Source organism: Scardinius erythrophthalmus, assembly GCF_964197995.2.
Source record: "Scardinius erythrophthalmus genome assembly, chromosome: 16".
Taxonomy (NCBI): Eukaryota; Metazoa; Chordata; class Actinopteri; order Cypriniformes; family Leuciscidae; genus Scardinius; species Scardinius erythrophthalmus.
This window is the reverse complement of record NC_138236.1, coordinates 13,978,338-14,001,592: the sequence shown is the minus strand read 5'-3', so window position 1 is coordinate 14,001,592 and position 23,255 is coordinate 13,978,338. Positions and strand designations below refer to the sequence as shown.

Below are 23,255 nucleotides of genomic sequence, written 5' to 3'. Positions count from 1 at the left end.
GTACTATGGCCGAAATCTTCACCCCTCCCTTCTCTGAGGTCTCCAACCCTCCCACCCTTTATTCATCCTTCCTTTATAACCCCACAACCATCACTTCATCCACACTTATCTGTTTTTTTTTACCTTTGGAATTGTTCATTTTGCTGGACAAATTGGATTACTGAAATGGAAACTTTTTCCCCCACATATACTAATACAGATCTGAAGGGAATGGAAGTGTTTTCTTAGGATAAAAATAGAATTTCTATTTTTTTTATAGCTTTTTTAGTTCATCAAAGAAAATGGAATTTCATAAAAGGATTCTAATCATTTATCTATACAACTAATACATTTATTTTTCCTGTTCTGATTATTTTACTCAACCAAAGAGATATTGAGATATAGATATCGATTTTTTTGACATGGATGAAAATGCCATAAGATGAATATCTCTCTCTGTGTGACAATAAGATTACAACTTAGAGGCATTTTATCTTTAAAACATAAGTGGAAATAATTACAATCATCAAGCTTGTGTTAAATTTGGATAATTGACAGATCTGGAACTCGATTTAACCGGTTCGTCGACAGGAATATTTTTTATCCTTTTGGACCTCAAAGTGGTAAAAATTTATCCTTTAATACATTGCGAAGGCTGTCTAATTGTTTTGTTTGAATTATTTGAATTGCAGTAAAAATATCTAAATATAGATATATAATATAGTCATAATCTGTAAAATTTTAATTATTATTATACAAGTCATGCATATAAATAAAAGCAGTGATTAAGTATGAGCAGTTCATGTTCAAGTAATTGCTAATTCTATTTATTATATAATGTAACAATTCAGTAATGTAATTTCCTGTCTATTGATTTTGACAGATATGAGGGGAACAACCCCAACGTAACAGGCACAACTGAAAGAAACACAGTTGAACACTAATTCAGAGACAGACAGGTAGACAGACAGACAGGCAATCTGATGCCAACAGTCTCCTCAGTGACTCTCACGGGACGACTCCTCCTGCTGTTGCTATGGGCACCCCACCTCACCATGGCAACCAACTGGCTGTAAGTTGGCTTGTGTGAAAGCGTTTGTTTGTTATGCCATAGGCTAACTTGTAAAAGATGGTGACATATTTCTTTCTCACACAATTCTGTTCGTTTCCTCTCCCTGTTTTTTTTATTTACCTGTCCCGACATTCATTGACAAAATGTCATCCTTTTATTCATATGCCAACTTTTTCTCTGACACTATTTTTCTGTTTTGTGTCTGATTTACTCTCCATGTTCTTCTACTACGCTGTACCTCTCTCTCGCTGTAGTTCTCTGGCACGTCTGCCACGCTCGCGTCCTGTGTCTGGTGCCGAACCATGTGGCCGTCTGAGGGGATTGTCACCAGGCCAAGTTGGGGTGTGCCGGGCACGGGGGGAGGTCATGGAGTCCGTGCGAAAGGCAGCAGAGATGGTCATTGAAGAGGTGAGAGAGCCTGAAACACAATGACTCACAATGACAATTTTGTGAACATTCTAACATTTATTTATTCAAGGACATGATGGCAAAAAAAAAAAAAATCATGTCAAAAATATACACAGAAGGTCCTTTATCACACATTTTACTTCTTATTTTGGAATGTCAGTTTTGGTTTAGTCCTGGCTACCAAAAAGTACTGTAAATTTCTACTGTCATTGTCCCAGAAAAAAATACAGTTCATTAAACCCACATAGACCATTTTGTACTGTCTATTCCTTGTAACCAGAGGTGTAAAGAGTGCCTGAAAACCATACTTAAGTAAAAGTACAGATACCTTGTAGCGAAAATGACTCCATTACAAGTCACCATTTGCAACACTACTTGAGTAAAAGTCTTAGGCCTGGTTTCACAGAGAGGGCTTAGACTAAGCCAGGATTAGGCTTTAGTTCAATTAGAACATTTAAGTAGCTTTTATAAACGTGCCTTAGAAAAAAACATTGCTGGTGTTCATTTTGAGAAAAAACAATGGCACTGCAGTGCAAATTGCTTTCAGTTAAAACAGCTCAAAAATGCTTTTTAGTCTGGGATTAGGCTCTGTGAAACACCAGGGGCTATCTGAGCAGTAGTGTCTTACTCGTACTGAATATAGGCTAAAATATGCACTAGTCCTCAACATAAGAGACATGCCAGTGAAAAACAAGACACAACTGTTACTGAACACCTCTATTGCAATAAATCAAGGTCGACACAACAGCCTCTTAAACGTAAACAAACACGGTTCAATATCCTTCAATATCCAATATCCATAAAAATGTGTCTTTAATATAACGAATAATTTAAATAATGTTAAGTAAGATTGAATAGTCAAAGCCTACTTGCACTGTACGTGTTGGGTTTCGGCCTCATCACCAGGTACAGCCATGTCCTCATCTCGTATTTGCTGCCATTCGTGTAAGGAGCTTTGTTGACAAGTTTGAATGAATAAGGGGAAAACGCACAAGTTATTGTATCTTCATTGCCCTGTAGATGGTGATATCGCTTCTTTTGTAGCAGAAATAAACTGTTGCAGAAAAAGTTAGGTGCCATGCTAAATGTAACGAGTAATTGCATTTCTGACAAATATATTCAACGTATATATTTACGTATAGCCTACTTAAAGTTAGGGTAGGTAGGATTTTTAAAAAGAGAGTATAAAAATCAAGTGACTGTAGACCTTTTAATCTGCAATAAACACAGCTCATTATTTCCATTCGGGACTAAACAATTGATTGGTTTGGGCGACTGTCACTCACTCTCGCAACCATGGCTACCACCCCTGTTGCTAGATCTGCCCATATGCGCGCGCACCCGTTTGATTTGAGGAGTGCAAGAGGCGCGGAACCTACGAAGAGTAAAATTATGGCAGAAAAAGAGCATTCAAAATTCAAAGCACCTGCATATGCAGTCAGCGAAGGCAAACAAGACAAAAACTACTTCCTCGGACCCTGGTTAGTTCTGCTTCACCCTCGACCCCGGACCTGTCCTCGAACCGACGAAGCGGTAACGTTACTTGTCTCCGGAGTGTAGTTCTCATTAGAGTCAACAATGTTTTCATCATGGAAACTCGCAAAACACCGTATATGTTATGAATCTTACACGAAATTCACCTTCATCACATTGTAACTGATGGTAATGGAAAAACGTGTATCAATGTAACCTGTTTTTAGCTTTGCCTTATAAATATAGCTCGTTACCTATAAATATAGCTCGTTACCTAAATATAGCTTGTTACCGAATCAAACTAAGTATATTTTAAACTTTACCAGTATCGATATGCTAGCTTGATAGTGAGTACTAAAATAAATCTTATTTGTTTATATTTATAGTGATAAAGTTAGGTATTTTATTACATGTGTTTCTGACATGATGTCACTGCATGCACTGCGCTCCTTCCTCTCCACTCGTCTCAGGTAAATAAATGCGTCTTCCAGCTGAGCCTGAGCATTTGGCGTCGCGCGATCATGTGTTTTGGGGGCGTGGCTTTGGAGCACAGAAGGGAGGGGGTGGAGTGAATGGAAATAATGAGCTGTGTTTACAACAGTCGTGAGAGGTCTACAGACACTCGATTTTTATACTCTCTTTTTCAGAGTACTTACATTTTAATTATGTATTGGTATATAAAGACAGTTTAAACAAATTTGGAATGTTTTTTTTTTTTTAGAAAAATCCTACCTACCCTGCCTTTAATAAAAAATGTAGTCAAGAGAGTAAAAGTTGCTAACATCTTTGATACTCAGTCAAACAACAATGTCGCCAAAAATATTGTAAAAAAAAAAAAAAAACTTTACTAACATTCCATTTCATCTTGTGCTACTATATTTCACGTGGAACTCACATGTGAAAATGTCAAAAACTTGACAAAATTTCAGATGCAACTTTCCTGCCTGGAAAGAAGTGAAACCATGTCTTAGTGTTTCAAAAAGCATTAAAAACTTTGTTTCTTTTTTGGAATTCCAAATCAATGATTGTAGTGAAATTCAACTTTTTGATTTTTCAACTCTTGAGACCAATAGGCAGTGGCATCTGACCTTTGGTAGTAGTATGGATCACATCTTCCAAACTGGCATATAGGATAATGTACCCAAACCTTATTTTCTGATGCACTGGCATCACTATCGTCAACTTTATGGAAATGGTACAGCTTTTCCTCTCTGTCTTCTATCAAATTCACTAACATCAACCTAAAACAGGCAAAAAGACTATTATACTGCCTGCCAGACTAGTACTGAACAATAGTGCCAGCTACACAGAAAATGTATCCTTTAAAATGACTTTGTCATTTATGCATGACGCACAGTATTTGTATTAATGTATTTTAAATGCAATTTATAAATTAGGATGTCCCATAGAGGGTTAAGTACAGTAACTAATTACATTTACTCCACTGCTTGTGATTGCAAGTAGCCCCGGTCACATTTTAGGACCACAGATGTTCCTAGACTACAAATGAGCCTTGATCTTTAAACTTTATGTGACTTTAACAGTTTCATATCTGCATATATTAACTCTGACTTACATGTTCCATTTTAACCACTGCAGTGCCAACATCAGTTCCGAAACCGGCGTTGGAACTGTTCCACCACTCCTCGTGGGATCAATGTGTTTGGACGAGTCATGAACCAAGGTTACAACAATTATGTCACAACATATCAGAATAGAACATATTGGATTATTTTATGCTACAACTTTCAAATACCTTGCTGTCATGGCTCAAGTGTTGATTTAATTTAACTGATAGGTTTATTGGTAAAAAACATTTTTTATTTTTTTATTTATAAATACCAATATATATGGTGTTAGTGTATGAATAGTGTTGGACAAAGGGTGGCCTTCAAGTCAAAAAAGTTGAGAACCACTGTGAATTTTTGTGTTAAATTATTCATTATTTACCCACATTCTTATTTTATTAATTTCACAAGATGCAATCAATACAATCAGCTTTAAAGGACAACCCCGTTTAGCCTTGCTCAGTTTATGTGCTGTCTTCAGGCACCCGTGAGGCGGCTTTTGTCCATGCTCTTTCATCGGCAGCAGTTGCTGTGGCTGTGACTCGGGGCTGTAGCAGGGGAGAACTGGAGAGGTGCGGCTGTGACCGAAAGGTCAGGGGGGTCAGTCCTGAAGGTGAGTCTTAAAACATGTCAATAACAATTTCACACTGACAAAAAATATATGCCAAACATGTGCCTCCTCTTGCTCACCCTAAGGTTTCCAGTGGTCAGGTTGCTCTGATAATCTGTCCTATGGCGTTGCATTCTCTCAGACCTTTGTGGACGAGCCAGAGAGAGCTAAAGGCATGTCATCAGGGCGACCGCTAATGAACATTCACAATAACGAAGCAGGACGGAAGGCAAGCAAGATGTTTCACTTATTGATTGATATCAAAACTTATCACCAACTGCGTATTGGTTTTTATGGTTTTCTCTGTCCTTGTTCAGGCTATCCTCCACAACATGCAGGTGGAGTGTAAGTGTCACGGTGTTTCGGGGTCCTGTGAGCTCAGAACTTGCTGGAAGGTGATGCCTCCGTTCCGCCGGGTCGGTGCTGTGCTGAAAGAACGCTTTGATGGGGCCACAGAGGTATGTGTTACAATGGCTCTGTTCCAGTTGCCTCACTGACTGTTGCCTACATAGATAGCTGTCTTCTAAGGCAGAATCCTAACTGAGACGGAAACTCATAAGTGATTCTCATGACTGATTTTTTAGAATGCTTTACTTAGGTAGAAACTGCATATGTTCCACAAATGGCACTCTACACTGAAGTTTTACAGTTTCAATAGAGTGCAATAGTGATCAGTCACTTTTAGCGGCCTTGGTTTAAGGCTCTTATCAACCAGGTGAATCACAACACTACAAACTTTGATTTGAAGCAAATCATTATTTTAAAAATCAGACAATAAGACAAAGGTAAAACTGTGTACTTAACGCTTTAATGAGGGAAATAATTACGATTCCATGAAGCATTGCAAATGACATATCAAATAAAATGGAGAAATATAAAACTATTGATTTGAAAGCTGATTACAGATGTAAAAAGTATGTTTATTGCAAAACATGCATATGTGTACAAATATTTAGGCATAAGGAAACTAACTCGTTTACCTCATTTGCAGTGCTTCATTGGTGTGGGTTGCGCTGAAGAATTCTTTTGGCATGATTTACGTGTAATTTTCTGACTGGTGGAGATTTCTCTGCAGAATCATAAGTATCATCAGAATTTCACAGTTAAACATGCTAATTTAAAAAATAAGTTGAAATAATGTGGGGCTGATGGCTTCATCAAAACCATATAACGGCGATAAACAACCTCATAGCTCACAGTAGGTCTGCTTTAAAGGTTTCTAAGTTATTGTCAAAAATTCACTTCCAAAATCCAACTGTTGCACTCTGTAGAGTTTGGTGTTAGGATGTTGCTAAGCTAACAACACAAAATTCTAATAAGCATAATAATGTGTTTCACACGGGTGAAATAGTTCATTTTATTAGTTTGAATCATTTCTCATCAATATTTCTAAGCACTGAGTGAAATCCACCATCTTGGATGATTTTTGGAGTTTGTCGCAATGCATTCTTGGATTACATTCTCTGTGAAGGATACATACAATGCTGCATTAGAATTTTGCTATTGCAGTACTGTAGAAGAAATCTGTGTATGTAATTTGCCAAGTTCAAGGGTCACAGCCACACTTTCTGCTTAGGTACGGCTGACACGCGTGGGCTCTCGCACAGCTCTCCTTCCACGGGACCCCCAAGTGAAGCCCCCAGCCACACGGGACCTTGTCTACTTGGCTTCTTCACCAGATTTCTGCCGCTTAGACCCAGACAATGGCATTCCAGGCACTGCAGGACGACGTTGTAATGGTAAAAGTGTAAAAATCCAAATTACCAACTTAAATAATCAGTATAAAATTAATTCTCTTATCAATTCCGTTTTTACATGTCATTTCATCGCTCTTTACTCATCCTTTCCTATTGTTCCACGTCCTAGGAACCTCACGGTTGGCACCAGATGGATGTGAACTGTTATGTTGTGGCCCAGGTTTCCGAGCAGGCCGGGCTGAGGTGGTGCAGCGCTGCTCCTGTAAGTTCTCCTGGTGCTGCTCAGTTCGTTGCCAGCAGTGTAAGAACACAGTGCTCATACACACCTGCCGAGAATGAGACATACCTAGAAAAAGCGCACAACCGCACAAGAAGCACCTCATCTCATGCCAGCCTGCATTAATGCCCACATGATGAAGAACAAACCTGCTCCATCCAAAACATCCTGCATCATGCCCTGAATTTGGTGAATTTAAAGTTCTTTTAAATGTGACATTACAATTATTTTAATCTTCAATAGCACTTTTGTTGAAGGGCAATGTGTTGAACTGGAACACACAGACACCATTACATTTCTTAAATGCTCAAATACACATAAAATACAAAAACCATTAACTAACTTCTTCAGACAACGCTCTTAAAGCCGAGATTACCCTTGAATAACAGCAGGAGAATAATGTTAGTTTAGTCTGAGGCCTTAGCATTAAATTCTAGTCTAGAGTTGCTTTCTCCCTGTGTACTGTATTTATACTTTCTTTTCAGTTTTGCTGGTTATGTTTATTTATTTGAGTTCATCATGCCTGTGTGGCATTATCTCTGGATGGAAAGTTCCACCTGCAAACTCTTCGGCTTCAGCTGTTTTGTTTCGGCTTGTCCTATTGCATAGATTAGAGGCTTGTTTATTATTATTGTCTCATTTTTATAATCTAAATGGCTTAAAATAAAGTTGTTTGAAATCTTAAATGTGGAAAGTGGTTTTGTGGATTGAAAATGTATGGATTGATACATTTTAAATGAATATTTACACTAATGTTGGGGTAGGTATAGGACTTTTTGAAAGTTGTCTCTCATGCTCATTGAGGCTACATTTATTGGACCAAAAACAGTAAAACCTAACTTCATTTTAAAATGTAATTTATTCCTGTGATGGCAAAGCTGAATTTTCAGGATCATTACTGCAGTCTTCACTGCCACATGATCCTTCAGAAATAAATCACTGTGATTTAGTGATCAAAAAACATTTCTAATCAATGATTTTCTGGTTATATTTTTGTCGAAACTTTTTTTTCTGGATTCTTTGATGAATAAAGTTTAAAAGAACAGCACTAATTTGAAATAGAAATCTCTTTACTGCCACTTTGATCAATTTATGCACCCTTGCTGAATAAAAGTATTAATTTCTTAAAAAAAAAAAAAAATAAATAAATAAATAACCTCAAACTTTTGAAGTGTACATGCTTTAACGTTTGTCTGCTGAAACACACCACCAAATACCATAATAATCTAATAAGCAGGATACAAATACAGCTGTGTCAGTCGCACCACTTTTATTACAAATATAGTGAGATTCCAAACACCGCAGAACTTGACTAAGAAAAGGCAACATTATAAACCGTCATCATCAGTTATCATCCTTTTTACTCACACGACTGTTATAATCGGTTATTCAAAATATTACATTTCAATTTGTTATTTTATTAATAAAATCACAATCAAATGGTACTCTAGCAAAAAAAATCATAAAAAAACTCAAGTTTCAAAATGTGGCACCACTAAATTCATTCACCCAAGAGAAAAACAGTAATACATTTAATACATCATACTCCAAGTCAAAACAAAAAGAGAAAAAGGCAAAAAACAAAAAATAAAATTCAGTTTTCTAAACAGCCAGCAGAAGGCACTGCATGGCTCGAGAGTAAATGCACTTAAGAGATTCTAGGAGCATGAACCACAGAAGAGGAGAACAGTCTGGCTCATACAGGAAGAAACAAATGCTTGTGAACTAAGAATCCATTGGCTCCCACAAAATGTCCCAAACTCTCTTATAAACCATATAACACGTTACTTCGGAGGGGATGTGGCCATACTGTGAGATTCCTATAGCCATAACACTCTGATCCAACATAAAAACTGTTTTTAATAATTAAAATATCTAAAATTGTTACGGTTTATTTTTGTATATGTTCTATCCAACGCCATTGTCAGTGATTAGAGCTAATTATACGCCCAAACCAATAACGTTAGCTTGCTTTTGTGCCAGATACAGTCCAGAACGTATTAACAACAGTAAGTGACCACATATAGGACAGAACCTGCCTAGAGGTGTCGTGTGAGTCCAACGTCTAGAACTGGCAAAAACGCAACATTAAAAACTGAAAACAGACCCTAAAGCAACACTAAAAGGCAAACTTGTCATGAATCGCCTTTGTGCCCATGGCAATTTTGCAATGTAGCGAAAATGCTCAACTGAAGAAATTCAAGAAAGCTCAAATCAGCTTACTGCACGCACGCTATCCACAGGTTAGAGCAAATAGCTGAGCCCTGCAGAAGCGCTCATCAGAGCAGTCAGCATGTTCGCCTTTACACTTCATGAAATGTGCTGTTTTTAGACATTGTGTGCTAACCACCCTTGTGCAGCTTAGAGCAAAGCATGTGTCAGGGACAAACCCGACATTTGTCCAGCAAAAGCATTTCAATTCATTCATTTTTGATGGCGATCAGAAACCTGAAGCATTTAATCTCATATATTTGTGCCACTGTCGCACATTTTTTTGGATCGATTACATGTAATTGACACTTAAAGCATTAAAGTGGATCTTTATGTTGTTCTGTAGGCATCACATGCATAAAGTGCGCCTGTATCTTTTTTTATCTTTGTTTGTAAGGGTGTTATTGGTTACAGGGTTCTCTAATTTCTTCCATTCTTCTAGAAACATTTAGAAAGGCACAGTGTGCATTTATTTGTTTGCAATACCATGTTTGTTGCCAAATTCCTCAAGTATCACGTTTTCTTTTTTTGCTGTTTTGTTCCCATGATTTTTCCCAATAATAACTCTACTCCAAATCCAAGCCCTACCAAACTTAAAAACCCCACCAGAATGTTTCCTTTTCTCTGCCTCTCTAGTTGGAGTGAGCGCAAAACCAACTGCTTGTGTTCCTACAAAAGGATGCAGCGCTTCTTGGGTTTGGTCTCTGGAGGTTCAAGGGCAGCGAGTATTGCCTCGTCGAAAACATTCTTAAGGCCTCTCTGTAAGAAAGAGATCATAAAATGAAACATCATTTGCAGTAGGTCACATGGGTGATGATAAGTGAGGAAGGCTGTTATGTCATCATAGGTGTGTGCGGCTGCTCTTTTAACCTGTGTGAGGGCGGAGCACTCCACGTATTTGACAGCTCTGAGGTCTCTGGCCAGCTTCTCCCCGCTCTCAGGTGATATGGGGCGCTGCTTGTTTTTGGCAAGTTTTTCCACAGTGTTACTGTCGTCCCTCAGGTCAACCTGAGTGCCCACCAGAAGGAATGGAGTGCGTGGACAGTGGTGAGAGATCTCCGGTACCCACTTAGAGAAAGAGAGAGGGGGACAAATGAATGGTGAGAGAGTATAGAGAGCTATTTATCATAGCACAATCAGAAACAAACATCCCAACAAACTCAGAATGACAAAGTGTGCAAAACTGGATAAGCTAATCTGACCATCGACAGAGAATCACGGAGCTGACAAAACATTTTCCTGATAACCAAATTTAGTCCAACTGATCACTTTATATTAGCGATGCACCAATACCACTTTCATTTTTGGTAATTGCTGAAACTGATACCTGTATTTTCACTGCATTTTCTTATATATTGAGTAGAGAAACCAAAAGAATATATATAATTAGTTGGCTTAATTTGTTTAGTTAAAAGCATGTTACAATGTATTGTATGAGCCTCTGTTACTTTAACTGTTCATTATGTTGCTCTATCATATTTTATCTTTCATTTAAATGTGCTCTAAGCGATGTCATGCGTTTTTTAGGCCAAAACACTTTTTGTCACATACAGCAAACATCTCCTCACCATCCGCTAGCTGCCTGTCCCCTGAACACACTGTAAAAAAAACGCGCTCTCTGTAGACACCCCATGCTCCACAAACGGCAACAAAAACAAACTGGGCTAACCTGCACCACGAAACATAACAAACCGTTCCAGCCAATAACCGACAAGAAGGATTTGGGGTGTGGTTTGGGGGGTTAGTGCGCGGATGAGGAGGAGGGAGGGTCTAGCTAGCCTCCGTTTTGTTTGACAATACTTTAAACGTCAACAAGAAGTGACGTCACCCAACATCACTTAGAGCACCTTTAAAGGGATGGTTCAGAGTAATTTCAACCTAAGGTCCTTTGCATCATGACCTCGAGCCAAACAGCTAACCCGGACGTCGAGGTCACTTCCATGATTTGGGAAAAGCCCGTAAAAGTCCTGGCAGAAAGCGATGCATAAGGATGTAGTGTAACGACGTCCAGTTCCAGGAATGCAGTAATATTTTGTTTGTAGTATCAGTTTGCAACAATTATTAGTTAACACTAAGTTGTCAACACCTCAGAAAAAAATAAAAAAACATTTGGATATGCCAAAAATACCCGGGCTTTTCCCAAATCACGGAAGTGACCTCGACGTCCGGGTTAGCGCTCAAAGTAATAATGCTCAGTAAAGAACAGTACTGAACCATGAAAATGTACTGTACTTTTAAATATAAATAAATATAAATATATTAAATATACCTTTATCATTCATGCTAGTTCATAGTGCATTAACTTAAATTAACAGATGTAACATTTAAAATTGTATTAGTAAATGTTAAAATCGAATGCATTTTTGATTTGTTTGTTTCTGTCGGCTGCATGAACATATCAGCGTCTCGCGTCACTAGCTTTAAATATGTAACTTATTTTGGCTAAGGAATGCATAAAAGAGACCAGCTGGATTGATATAAACTAATGCAAACAGATGGTAACAACTGTGACATTAAACATTTGGGTCAGGCTTACGTGTGTTTTTGTCAAATTATTCAAACTGCTAGGTGCTACTAATGTTAGCGTCCTCCCAGCCACGACAGCAAACAAACTGCTGTTCTCCTCTAATGCAGAATCTAGTCAACAAACTAATTACTCTATAATGATATGATAAAACATAGGGTAGTGTACTGTATAACATACCGATTGATTGTCTATTTTAAATTTGGAAGTCTCCCTCTCTGTGCAGCGCGCAGTCTCATGTGTCAAAACAAACTCCACGAGGCGTCAGTGATAGGTTTATTTTGCCTCTAGAGGCCGCTCTCGTACTGTCGTATGACGACAGCGGACCCTTCTAAGCCGCTCCAGCAACTGACGCAACCCAAAACTATCAGTATGGATTTTTGTCGATAACCGATGCGTTCCAGCGTTGATCCAGCGATCAATCGACAAAACCGATCAATCGGTTGACCTCTAGCTCTGACCCGACGTAGCCCCTATTCTCTTATATCGAAATCTTCAGACTTTTTAACTTCTCATTTTAGACTTCTAATTTGTGACCAGAGTTTTGTTCAGCTCTGTCCTCTGCACTTCCACATTCGTTAAATCTCACAGAAGCTTATGGTTTGATTACGTCATATGTCGTATGACAACCTTCCGCCGGAACTCGACTCTCTTGTGAACGCACGCATGTTTTCTTACAAAAACCCATTGCTTCACTTCAGAAAGGCATTTATTAACCCATTGGAGTCATATGGATTACTTTTATAATGGATGGATGCGCTTTTTGGAGCTTCAAAAACTCAGACACTATTCAGTGCCATAACAAAGGTGGGAAGAGCAAGGATATTATTTATTATAACTTTGGTAGTGTTCGACTGAAGGAAGAAAGTCACATACACCTAGAATGGCTTGAGGGGGGAGTTTTTTTGAGTGACCTATTCCTTTAAAGACTTCACACTATAAATCTGAAGAGAAAACGACTAATAAATACAAAATCTCTACATAAATCTGATGCACACACCGAGGTGCAATGAGTGTGCTTTTCACATACACACTGATTTAAATAGATTCTTCACATGAGTTCCATTCTCCAAGTCCAGCAGGAAAATCAGGTACTGCTAAGTGTGTGTTTTAATGACACTAAACATGTGACGTCAGTGTCATCAAAGTAAAACCTGAATGTATGAAACATACTATGCTGTTAAAGAATGTATCAACACTGTAATGTATCTGTACATGATACCATGCCATAAATATGGAGGAATAGTAAACTGAAAATGTAAACACTAAATCATGACATAGTTTAGTATACCACCACCAGAGAGAGGGAGCTCTTCCATGTCCTGATGCTCAAACAGTGAGACAAGCAAGAAAGCAGAAAGCACTTAATAAACACCCACCTTCTCTTTCACATTCTCAAAGGAGGAAGGAGAAACAACAGAGAAGCAAACAAGGAATACGTCTGTCTGCGGATAGCTGAGAGGCCGAAGTCTGTCGTAGTCTTCCTGACCTGAGAGAACAGAAACAGATGCAGTTCATTACAGCCTCTCTTCTGCTCTGAGAGTCATTTGAGATGCAGCTTTTTTTGCTGAACACAACAGCAAAGATTGAGTAATTCAATCCATCTTGAAAAATAGCAAGAGGAAATTATAAATTAATGTACACTATCATTTAAAAGTGTGGGGTTGGTAAGTTTTTTTTTAATTTGTCTTATACTCACCAAGGCAGCATTTTTTAATCAAAAATACAGTAATAACGGTAGTATTGTGAAATATTACTACCTATTAAAATAATGTTTTCTATTTTAATATATATATATATATTTTTTTTTTAAAATCATTATCAATGTAAATGGTTGTGCTGCTTAATATTTTCGTGGAAACCATGGAACATTTTTAAGGATTTTTTGATTAATAGAAATCTTATCTCTCATTATAAATGTCTTTACCGACACTTTTAATCAATTTAATGTGTCCTTAATGAATAAAAGTTTTAATTTGCAAACTTTTGAATGGTAGTCACCGTGTATATTTTATATCGGACCATTTTTTCTTATTGTTTCACCACTTAATTAATAAATCCTTATCCTATATCAAAATAAAATAGTTTTTATCAGGCTGTGGCATACATATGTAACATCATCAAATGTGTTTTAATGTCTAAAGCCATATCCGAATACACATTTTTGCTCCTCGTATACTGAGCTGTGTGACATCCACTAGATAGTGAATAGTGAATAAGCAAATAAGTCAGCGGGTCTAAACGGTATGAATTATTGCATAAAAAGCCTGTAACTTATGTTTTCTCATGAGTTCAGCACCGTGGCAAGATAGAAATGAGCAGAGGCCAAATTTCCAGTTTACCATCTTCTTTTTCCACAGAGACAGCTATTCTCTCATATCTCTTGGTATCATGTTGACACTTAAGTCAATATTATGGTAACCAAAGTTGATGTACTAGATACTGACTGAACAAATCAGTCATCATTACATAAAAAAAATTAAAGTGTGGGCAATCAAATCAGATTAATGTCTAGAGTAAACAAGCGCCAGACCGCATTACCTGCTGTGTCGAAAAGCCCCAGCGTATACGGTTCCCCTCCGATCATCACTGTGACAGCATAGTTGTCAAAAACCTGCAAAACAAACAAAAATAACTCATTTATATACATTGTATTTCAGACAACACTACACATCTAATACTAAAAAGGTTTCTACAATAATCTAATCAATATCCTTTGACATACACATACATGAGAGCTCCTAATTTGAAACGGCACAAGGCACACAATAGATCATAACAGCTACTATTATTACTCATAATCATTCATTCACTGTGCCCCCTTCCCCAAATCAATGACCCTTTACTCCGTTACCGTGGGAACATATTCAGAGGGGAATTTGTTGGTTGTGTATGAGATGAGGAGGCAGGTCTTTCCGACAGCTCCATCTCCAACCACCACACACTTTATGGTCTGCATCTATATGGTAAAAGAGAATGGATGAAAATTATGTTATCACTTACAATGGCCCTCGTGGGATTCAGAAATACCTCATTTAGGAATCATTAGTTTCGTTTAGTCCCACCGTTCACTGTCGCCAATGTCAGGGTGAATGCATTTAGCAGAATTGTCAATAAGCCCTAAGTGATGTGATTAGATTTCAGAGACAAAGGCAGGCATACAGAGAGACATCTACAAGAATGTGTCCGATTTTATTTGCTTCCGCATATTAACGCTGCTTAGAGGAAGGCTTTATTACTTTGTCATTCTCGCACTAACAATATCGCCTGCTTTTCAGCTTCATTGCGGTTTCTGAATTTTATTGTTTATATTAAACCTTATTTAAACTTTTCGTCTTTATTTTGAAGACCAATTAAGGACAATAAAACAAACGAAAACCCTGATAGCTTAACAGTTAAAAGTACAACACTAATGCTCCTGTTTATCGTTGATTCAAGGCTGTGTTTATTTTATAAACACGACACGGGACGCATTTTATTAAAAATAAAAGTCGGATTTTACATTAGAATGATTTAATTCAACTTTCTTCCCCCACCAATAAAGTTATACACTTCACCTGATAAATTTACTTAATTGAATACTACAGTGAATAGCGATGAAATTGGTAGTTTGGGGTTATTATAGAAAACGAAAATAATCCTGAAGAGATTTGTCAGCAGTGAAGTAAATCAAAGTTTTGTGTAAAGAAGGCGACAGGATGCTGCGAGGCTAAGCTAACGCGCTAGCACTGCCGAGAGGCCACAAATCACCCTAAATCAAAATTACACAACGGTAAAGCCTGACAAAGGACGTGTACTGTTTAAATACAGGTTGATCGAATAAAAAGCCATATAAAATAATGCTACAGATTAAGAATTGCTTACCGTTCCTCTCCGGCGACTAGGCGTTGGTTACGTCCGGGTTTGAGAGTATCAATCTGACGTGATGAAAGCGAAAAACGTCCAGTTGTAGACTCTGCGATATTCAGCATGCCCACTCTGCGCACACGCCCAACACAGGCTGCAGTTCCTCTCAAGTGGCCGCCAGGGGCGCACGAGGGCTTTTTAGGATTATACACATTTTTTATTTATACTTTCAAGTGGAATATATTAAAAAATACATTCCAAAATGAAGAATGAAAAGCGTGTGGTCCAAAGGTTTGAGAATGCTAGTAAAATCATTATATGTCTATGATTAAAATGCTTTTTAATTCCCATTTCTATTAGCCAATATATTATATTAATACATACAATTTATAATAAAAAAAGTCCTTAACATGAACACACTAGGGGGCTGCTAAACCCATATTTTTGTTGGCTATTATCCAAAAGTCATGGAGGACAAGTTTTTGTGCAGTCAAAAAGTTTTAGTCAAACCACTATGACTAAAAATTATATACAAAAAATAAACAAGATCTGAAATGAAATGAATAAAACAAGCTTGATATAGACAATCACGTGACCGAATTTGGAAACGAGTGGAAGGGTGGCTTTCCTTCTGTCGATGAGAGGCTCTCTGTTGGCGTCCTGTATACTGCCATCTAGCGACAGACAAGCAAAAAGCTCTATTATTTATATTTAATCTTGAAAAATATATATTTTTTTTCAACGTGAAATGTAAGGAATTTCGGAACACGAGAACAGAGAACAAAGCCTAGGCAATTTAAGGATTGTATCAGGATAAAAGCCCCCTCCTCAATCATATGCATATATATTGTACATATACATACACATATATATTGTAATGTATAGTACAATTTTACCATTTCAAATTACCTAATATTTTGCACACATTAATCAACAAATGCACACTCAATGCCAAAATAACAAATATATAAGAAAATAACAAATCCTAAAAATATCAATAAAATAAAAATGTATACACAAAATAAAACAAAATTAAAACGTATAGTGTAGTTAATGTCTTTAATGCAACTCTCTTGTTTCCTCACATTTTCAAAACATATAACGTTAACTTTATTGCACAACGTCCATACTGAGCTTATGCCCAAGCATCAAATTAATAATGCTCTAAAAACAATAAGATAACCTTCGAATGACCCACGGGAGACCAAAATATATAAGCATCTGAACCAAAATAATAATAAATATTATTATTTTGAGGGCAGAGCTTAAACTTTTATCTTGATTCACCGGAATGTGAACAGGGCTGTTCCCCTCCTCTTCCTCCCCCTCCCATCGCTCTTTTCTGTTGACGTTTGGCTTTTGTGCCTGCTTTACTAAGTGCACGTAATCTTCCTATCAAAGCCATCTCTTCCTCAATGGAGTTTATTTTTTAGTGTCAGCGCGTGACACAGCATCGGTTCTGATGTAATACACCCCGAAAAACAGCGCGTGAATCTCTTAGAAGAGCAAGATATTCGCCCAAGATCTTCAAGGTTTTGTTTCCTTTGTCATACTGTCTTCCTGTGCTCATCTGCGGCGGTTATTTCCGTCGGTCCGTCTGCTCTGCGTGCTGCTGTTTTTCTCGTCGGCTTGTCATAATTCACCTTGACTTGTACCTCTCCGAATCTTGTTGTGGTTTAAAACAAATCATTTCAGCGCGCTTGTTATTATGCTAGGCTAACGATCTGAAATAGCTTGCAGGCTGTTTTGGATTAGCACCTGTCTGGAATATTCGAGAGTATTCGCCTAGGTATAAATGTTCTGCAGAGCTGCTTTATTATATCAGGGTGTTTTATCTATTTCGCTCGGTAAATTGATGGTTTGCATTGTGGTCAAGTAATATAACGTGCAGGCCGAATTGTGTAATTCTCCAATTGAGCGTGTTTTGCGTATCTGGCAAAGGGAGCTTGATGATTGGTTGACCAATTAAGAGCCCCTGAGCTATTGTTGTGTTGGCTTTTGATTAAAGAGACTGAAGTTATTTATTGGTGCAAGTTCAACCAACCAAGAAAGACCAACAAAAATGTTTCACTACTTGAATGATGTGGATGACAACCCATACATGATGTGAGTATTAGTTCTTTTAAAAGGGCAAATGTTTGAGGATTACAAAACAATCAATTTGTGCTTTCAAATAAATGTTATGACTATAAATGATATGCATGTTATTTTGCGACAGGGATCCGTTCGCGGCACACAGGCACCAAATGAGGAGTCTCTTTGGGTCATTTGGGATGGATCCGTTTCCTCTCACCCCTCAGATCCAGCATCCGCGTACACGCATACAGGTAGCCGACAGAGCCACAAAAACAGGGCCCGGTTTGAACATTTTAAGTGAAAATGACCATGTTAATATGTTGACTATCAGTTTGATGCTGATTTGGCATCTCTGACGGCAGTTTGTCTCAATTGTACTTTTAGGTGTTATAGGTGATTTTAGATTTGTTTTAAAAATGAAATTGTCCATTTTTTGTATAGCCACAAGCTGGAGCCTTGACCCCCTTCGGCATGATGGGAATGGTATGATACTGTTCCTTGTTCACCCTTTTTGCCTGTTCAATGAAGTTCACTAATTTGATGAGTGACAGAAATGGTGCAGTATCATAAATAATTTTAATGTGAGTGCATTTTGTTTCTTCTCAGGGTGGAGGTTTCATGGACATGTTCAGTATGATGAGTGGGATGATGGAGAACATGGTGAGTTTCATGGTGGCCTGGCAGCCACAATTCTGAAATATTGAAACACTGTGGTTTTCAATAACAAGAACAAGGCTTCCGTTTGTTGATTGCAATGGTGCATTATTGTTTGCAGCTTTTGAACTGGAGTAAGTGCAGACTGTGACTTTCAAGTTTCAAGTTATTTTAATGTGAAATCAACATGAAATATTTGTTTTGAGAGAATACAATTGCACAAATGATTGAGGTCAACTGATCTTAGATCACACTTTCATAACTTCTCTTTGTCTTCAGGAACGAATGTCTGGTTCTCCAAACTGCCAGACCTTCTCCTCCTCCACAGTCATCTCATACTCCTCCACAGATCCAGGAGCACCGAAAGTCTATCAGCAGACCAGTGAATTCCGCACTGCTCCTGGGGGTGTAAGAGACATAGACACACAGCAGAGTGTTACCATGTTTTACATATACACCATGTATTATGTTATAGACATTGAGGCAGGCATGTCCATGACTGATTCTTAAACACCAATCTTGAATATCTGGCACGTATCTGGATATATGCCCATTTATAATGATGTTCTCCATTATTTGTTCATCATTTGCTAAATTGCTTCTGTCATGATGGCTAAAACATGTATGCAATTAATCATATTCAGAAGATCCATTAAAAAAAAACAAAAAAACACAACCAAATGATTTTCATATCATTTGGTTCTGTTAACGTAATTCACATGTGCATTCTTCCACGGATCAGGGCACAGCGGCAGATTAAAATACTCTGAAAGGGTTCCACGCATTACGCCAGGTTCACACATGCTCCGTTTGCGATGCTTATTTGATGTGTATTTTTTTCTGTGCCCACGTTAACAGGATAGAGCATTCTGCAGGAGTGCAGCGATCGTTTCCAGCACAGAATCTATTTTTGCTGTGCTCCACGCGTTGAATTAAAGTGACAGCACATTGTTCGCATAAAAATAAAAATGGATTGACATGAAAATTTAATAATCTAACCATAAATGCTTATAATTAAACTATCTTCTTTCACAGTCAACACTTGGCTTTTTGCCAAAAGTGTAAAGCAAGGAGAACTACTCCTTACCTCACACTTAAATAAAAAAGGCGACAAAATTGACGGCACTCGTCTCTTCGTGGAGGTGGGGAAACGTAAGGTTCTTTATGACCCACAGGATTTATTGTATATAGATTTAAATGCAAAATCTATATGGCATGTGAATTGGCTGTTTTTGTCAAGTGTAAGTTTTCATTTGAAAAGTTTGTGATTTTAAAATACGAAAAGTATATTTTACAACTTAAAAGAATGGTTCACCTAAAAAAAAATTCTGGCATTAATTACTCGCCCTCATGCTGTTCCAAACCCGCAAGACTTCCGTTCATCTTCGTATCACAAATTAAGATATTTTTGATAAAATGTAAGAGTTTTCTGTCCCTCCATTTGCAGCTACGCAACTACCACTTTGATGCTTCAAAAAGTTCATAAATAGCTTGTAAAACTAATCCATATGAATCGAGCGGTTTAGTCCAACATTTCTGAAGAAACTCGATCGCTTTATATGATGAACAAATTTATTTTGGTTTTTTATTCACATATAAACATTGATCAGTGAATATAAACAGAAGCTCAACCGAGCTTGCTTAATGTGGAGAACAAACCTCATTGGTTCTTGCGGAAGCTCAAACGTGCTGCGTAACACATTATCACATATCAAGCAAGCATGCTTGAGCTTCTGTTTACCATAACTGATGTGTGAGTTGATGAATGTTTATGTAAATAAAAGCCTAAATTCAATCATATAAAGCGATCACGTCTCTTCAGAAAATTTGGACTAAACTGCTTAATTCTAATGGATTAGTTTTATGATCTTAATTTGTGCCCCTAAGATGGATTGATAGTCTTACTGGTTTGAAATGACATGGGGGTAACGAATTAATGACAGGATTTTCATTTTTGGGTGAACTATCCCTTTAATATATAAATCTGTATAGAACTAATAAATTTAATAATCCGTTTAAATTTGAATGTGAATACATCTATGAGAGTTTGTATAACTGCACTGTGTACAAAGAGAATCACAATGCTGAAAAAACATTTTCAGTAACAACTTTTGGATTTAAAAAAAATATGAATACATGTTGTGTTAGTGGTATACAGCCGCAGATCAGTTGCGCACTGCAAATGAATCATATGTAAAAACAATGCGTTCTATAATACATAATGCATACGCACTGCAAACGGAGTATGTGCGAACCTGGCGTTGCTAAATAGCATGAAACATACATAGAGACCAAAAGTCTGATTCTGAGTGAGTGACTCTCATGAGGTTTTTTTTTTCTGTGTGTGTGAATTTCAAACATACAAAGCAACCATTTAAGGCCGACCCTGAAGTGAGTGACGCTTATGAGCTGGTTTTAGTGAATAAAAAAAAAAACCAGCACGCCCAGTGAAGTCCGGTTCTTGAGCGAATGACTCTCATTAGCTGTTTTTTTTTTTTTTTTTTTACAGGACCAGTCAAGTCTAGTTCTGAAGCAAATTACTCTTATGAGGCGGTTATTTTTAGTTGATTAAAAACATACTGCATGACCAGAGAAGTCCGATTCTCAAGCAAATGACTCTTATTAGCCAGTTCTTTTTTTCATACACTGACAAGTAAAGTCTAAAACATCTGTCTCTTGTAATGTAAATGAATCCCAATTTTTCTTTTCAATTAATATAACTCCCTGAACCACAAGTCATTCATTTAATCATGTCTGAATCTATGACCTAAGAACTGATACTGTTATGCTGTACTTGTAGCTCTTGAGACCTAAATCAGTGAAGTTCGCAAATGGTTGTTCATAAGACAACCTAAAAACAATAAGGTTGTTCATGTGTGTTAAAAAGATGAACATTATGTTTTTTGTCAGTGGTGTTTTATAAAAAAAAAAGAAATGTTCATATATTTTTGTTTTGAATTTGGCAACAGAAATGCACTTTTTCCTTACCAAATAATTATTCCTTGAATTTGAGATTTATTTAACATTAAAATTATTCTGATTACTCTTGATTCCCATCCCTAAAAGACTGAAAATGAGAGCGTGGCACGACTGTTAAATGACCCCTTATTGTTTCTGTGTGTGTATGTTTGTTTAGATCAGAGAGACGCGTCAAACGATGCGGGACAGCGAGAGTGGACTGGAGCGAATGGCTATAGGGCATCACATTGGTGAGAGAGGTCATGTGATGGAACGGTCAAGGAACCGTCTCACCGGAGACCGTGAAGAGAGACAGGACTACTTCAACCTGGAAGAGAGTGGGTCAAATCCCTTGTTCTTTATTCTTTTCTTATTTTTTTTCCCCTGTAACTGCCAGCTACTGCTTAAATTTTGTCTTGAAACTGTCAAAATAAATTCTCCTATTCACTATTGTAAAACTCTTTCTCTTTCAGGTGAGGCAGCTGCCTTTGATGAAGAGTGGAGGAGAGAGTTGGGGCGGTACCGCCCCTCTAATGCCCGTAGTTTAGATTACGGGCGTGACCGGAGTGCAGGGGTTGGGCAGCAGCTGGCCCTGACAGCGCCTCCGAGCTCCTCCTCCTCTCCCTCGCCCCGCCACGAGTCACCACGCCACCACCCTCCTCACTCCCGCCCTCGCTACGACTGGTGAGAGGTACGAATCTTACACAGCCCCAATGAAACTTGTCTATTTGGATTTACTATGTAGATTCGGGCTTCATTTTTTAACATGTTGTGCATCTGTTTACAGGTGGAGTTGTCTAGCTGATGCTGTGAAAGGCGAGAAGGGAGGAATAGAGAAGAAAATTATAACCGATGGGTCAAATGTTTGATAGATCTGAACTGTCTCAATATGTGTAGTCAGCTCCTTACAGGGATGAGTGCTGGCATGAGGTATCATAACACAGGTCGAAGTTTTTAGACTGCATCTTTGTTGTGTGGAATTTGGCCTAGCCTGTGTACTTCATACCATGTTACTACTCCCAAAGCATACACACCAGCATTCATCATAATTCAAACAGCTCTTCAACCTTGTGATATATACATACACACAGACATCTTTGTATTTAAATGAATTCTCATGCTTCCAATATTTCAATATCCAAATATTTAATGATACACTACACATACATACACTCACTCACACACGCACACATCCAGTGTAAAGTCCGTATATGTTTGTGTTGACACTAGGGTATCTGTGGGTTTAACTGTACAATGCTGACTAATTAAACTTATTAACTAATAAAAAGACCTTGTTACATCATTGACTGTTCCGTCAATGCCTCAATCGACAGCTATATATATATATATATATATATATACATTTCTTTTTTTTTGGGGGGGGGGGGGGGGGGTTCTCTAAAATTTTTAACTTTTTTTTTTTTATATATATATATATATATATATATATATATATATATATATATAATGTGTATTTTAATGTTTATCCTAGTGTAGTGCCTTGCCCCATAGAATTATTTTGTTAGTACATCATGGGAAACAAAGTCCGAATGTTCTATTTCTATGCTACTATTGTATTAAAGGGTTAGTTCACCCAAAAATGAAAATTCTGTCAGTAATTACTCACCCTCATGTTGTTCCAACCCCGTAAGACCTTCGTTCATCTTCGGAACACAAATTAAGATATTTTTGATTAAATCTGAGAGCTGATCACTCCTCCATAGGCTTCTAAGTGATTGAAACTTGCTGGCCCAAAAAAGTTATTAAAGAGATCGTTAATATAGTCCAAGTGACTACAGTGGCTCAATCTTAAGTTTATCAAGCGACGAGAATACTTTTTGTGCGCAAAAACAAACAAAAATAACGACTTTATTCTACTATTCATTTCCTTCTCTCTGGGCC

At 37.6% G+C, this 23,255-nt stretch overlaps 3 protein-coding genes across 3 annotated transcripts; 2 read left to right on the top strand and 1 right to left on the bottom strand.

The window, feature by feature from the left end:
- Window positions 1-962: 962 nt before the first annotated feature.
- Window positions 963-7,146, top strand: wnt4b (wingless-type MMTV integration site family, member 4b; the record flags this gene model as incomplete). Its single annotated transcript, XM_081388250.1, has 8 exons — window positions 963-1,051; window positions 1,306-1,459; window positions 4,532-4,616; window positions 4,982-5,113; window positions 5,197-5,339; window positions 5,428-5,568; window positions 6,687-6,849; window positions 6,977-7,146. 8 exons carry the CDS (start codon window positions 963-965, stop codon window positions 7,144-7,146), a joined length of 1,077 nt encoding a protein of 358 aa, XP_081244376.1.
- Window positions 7,147-8,339: 1,193 nt separating this feature from the next.
- On the bottom strand, window positions 8,340-16,039 carry cdc42l (cell division cycle 42, like). The gene is made up of 6 exons (XM_081389356.1): window positions 15,684-16,039; window positions 14,674-14,778; window positions 14,361-14,433; window positions 13,199-13,308; window positions 10,166-10,363; window positions 8,340-10,054 (listed from the first exon to the last, which is right to left on the bottom strand). Exons 2-6 carry the CDS (start codon window positions 14,776-14,778, stop codon window positions 9,965-9,967), a joined length of 576 nt encoding a protein of 191 aa, XP_081245482.1. The 5' UTR covers window positions 15,684-16,039; the 3' UTR covers window positions 8,340-9,964.
- Window positions 16,040-16,945: 906 nt separating this feature from the next.
- mlf2 (myeloid leukemia factor 2) lies at window positions 16,946-22,656 on the top strand. The gene is made up of 8 exons (XM_081388301.1): window positions 16,946-17,771; window positions 17,884-17,992; window positions 18,183-18,224; window positions 18,348-18,401; window positions 18,675-18,803; window positions 21,532-21,691; window positions 21,827-22,044; window positions 22,141-22,656. Exons 1-7 carry the CDS (start codon window positions 17,728-17,730, stop codon window positions 22,039-22,041), a joined length of 753 nt encoding a protein of 250 aa, XP_081244427.1. The 5' UTR covers window positions 16,946-17,727; the 3' UTR covers window positions 22,042-22,044; window positions 22,141-22,656.
- Window positions 22,657-23,255: the final 599 nt, after the last annotated feature.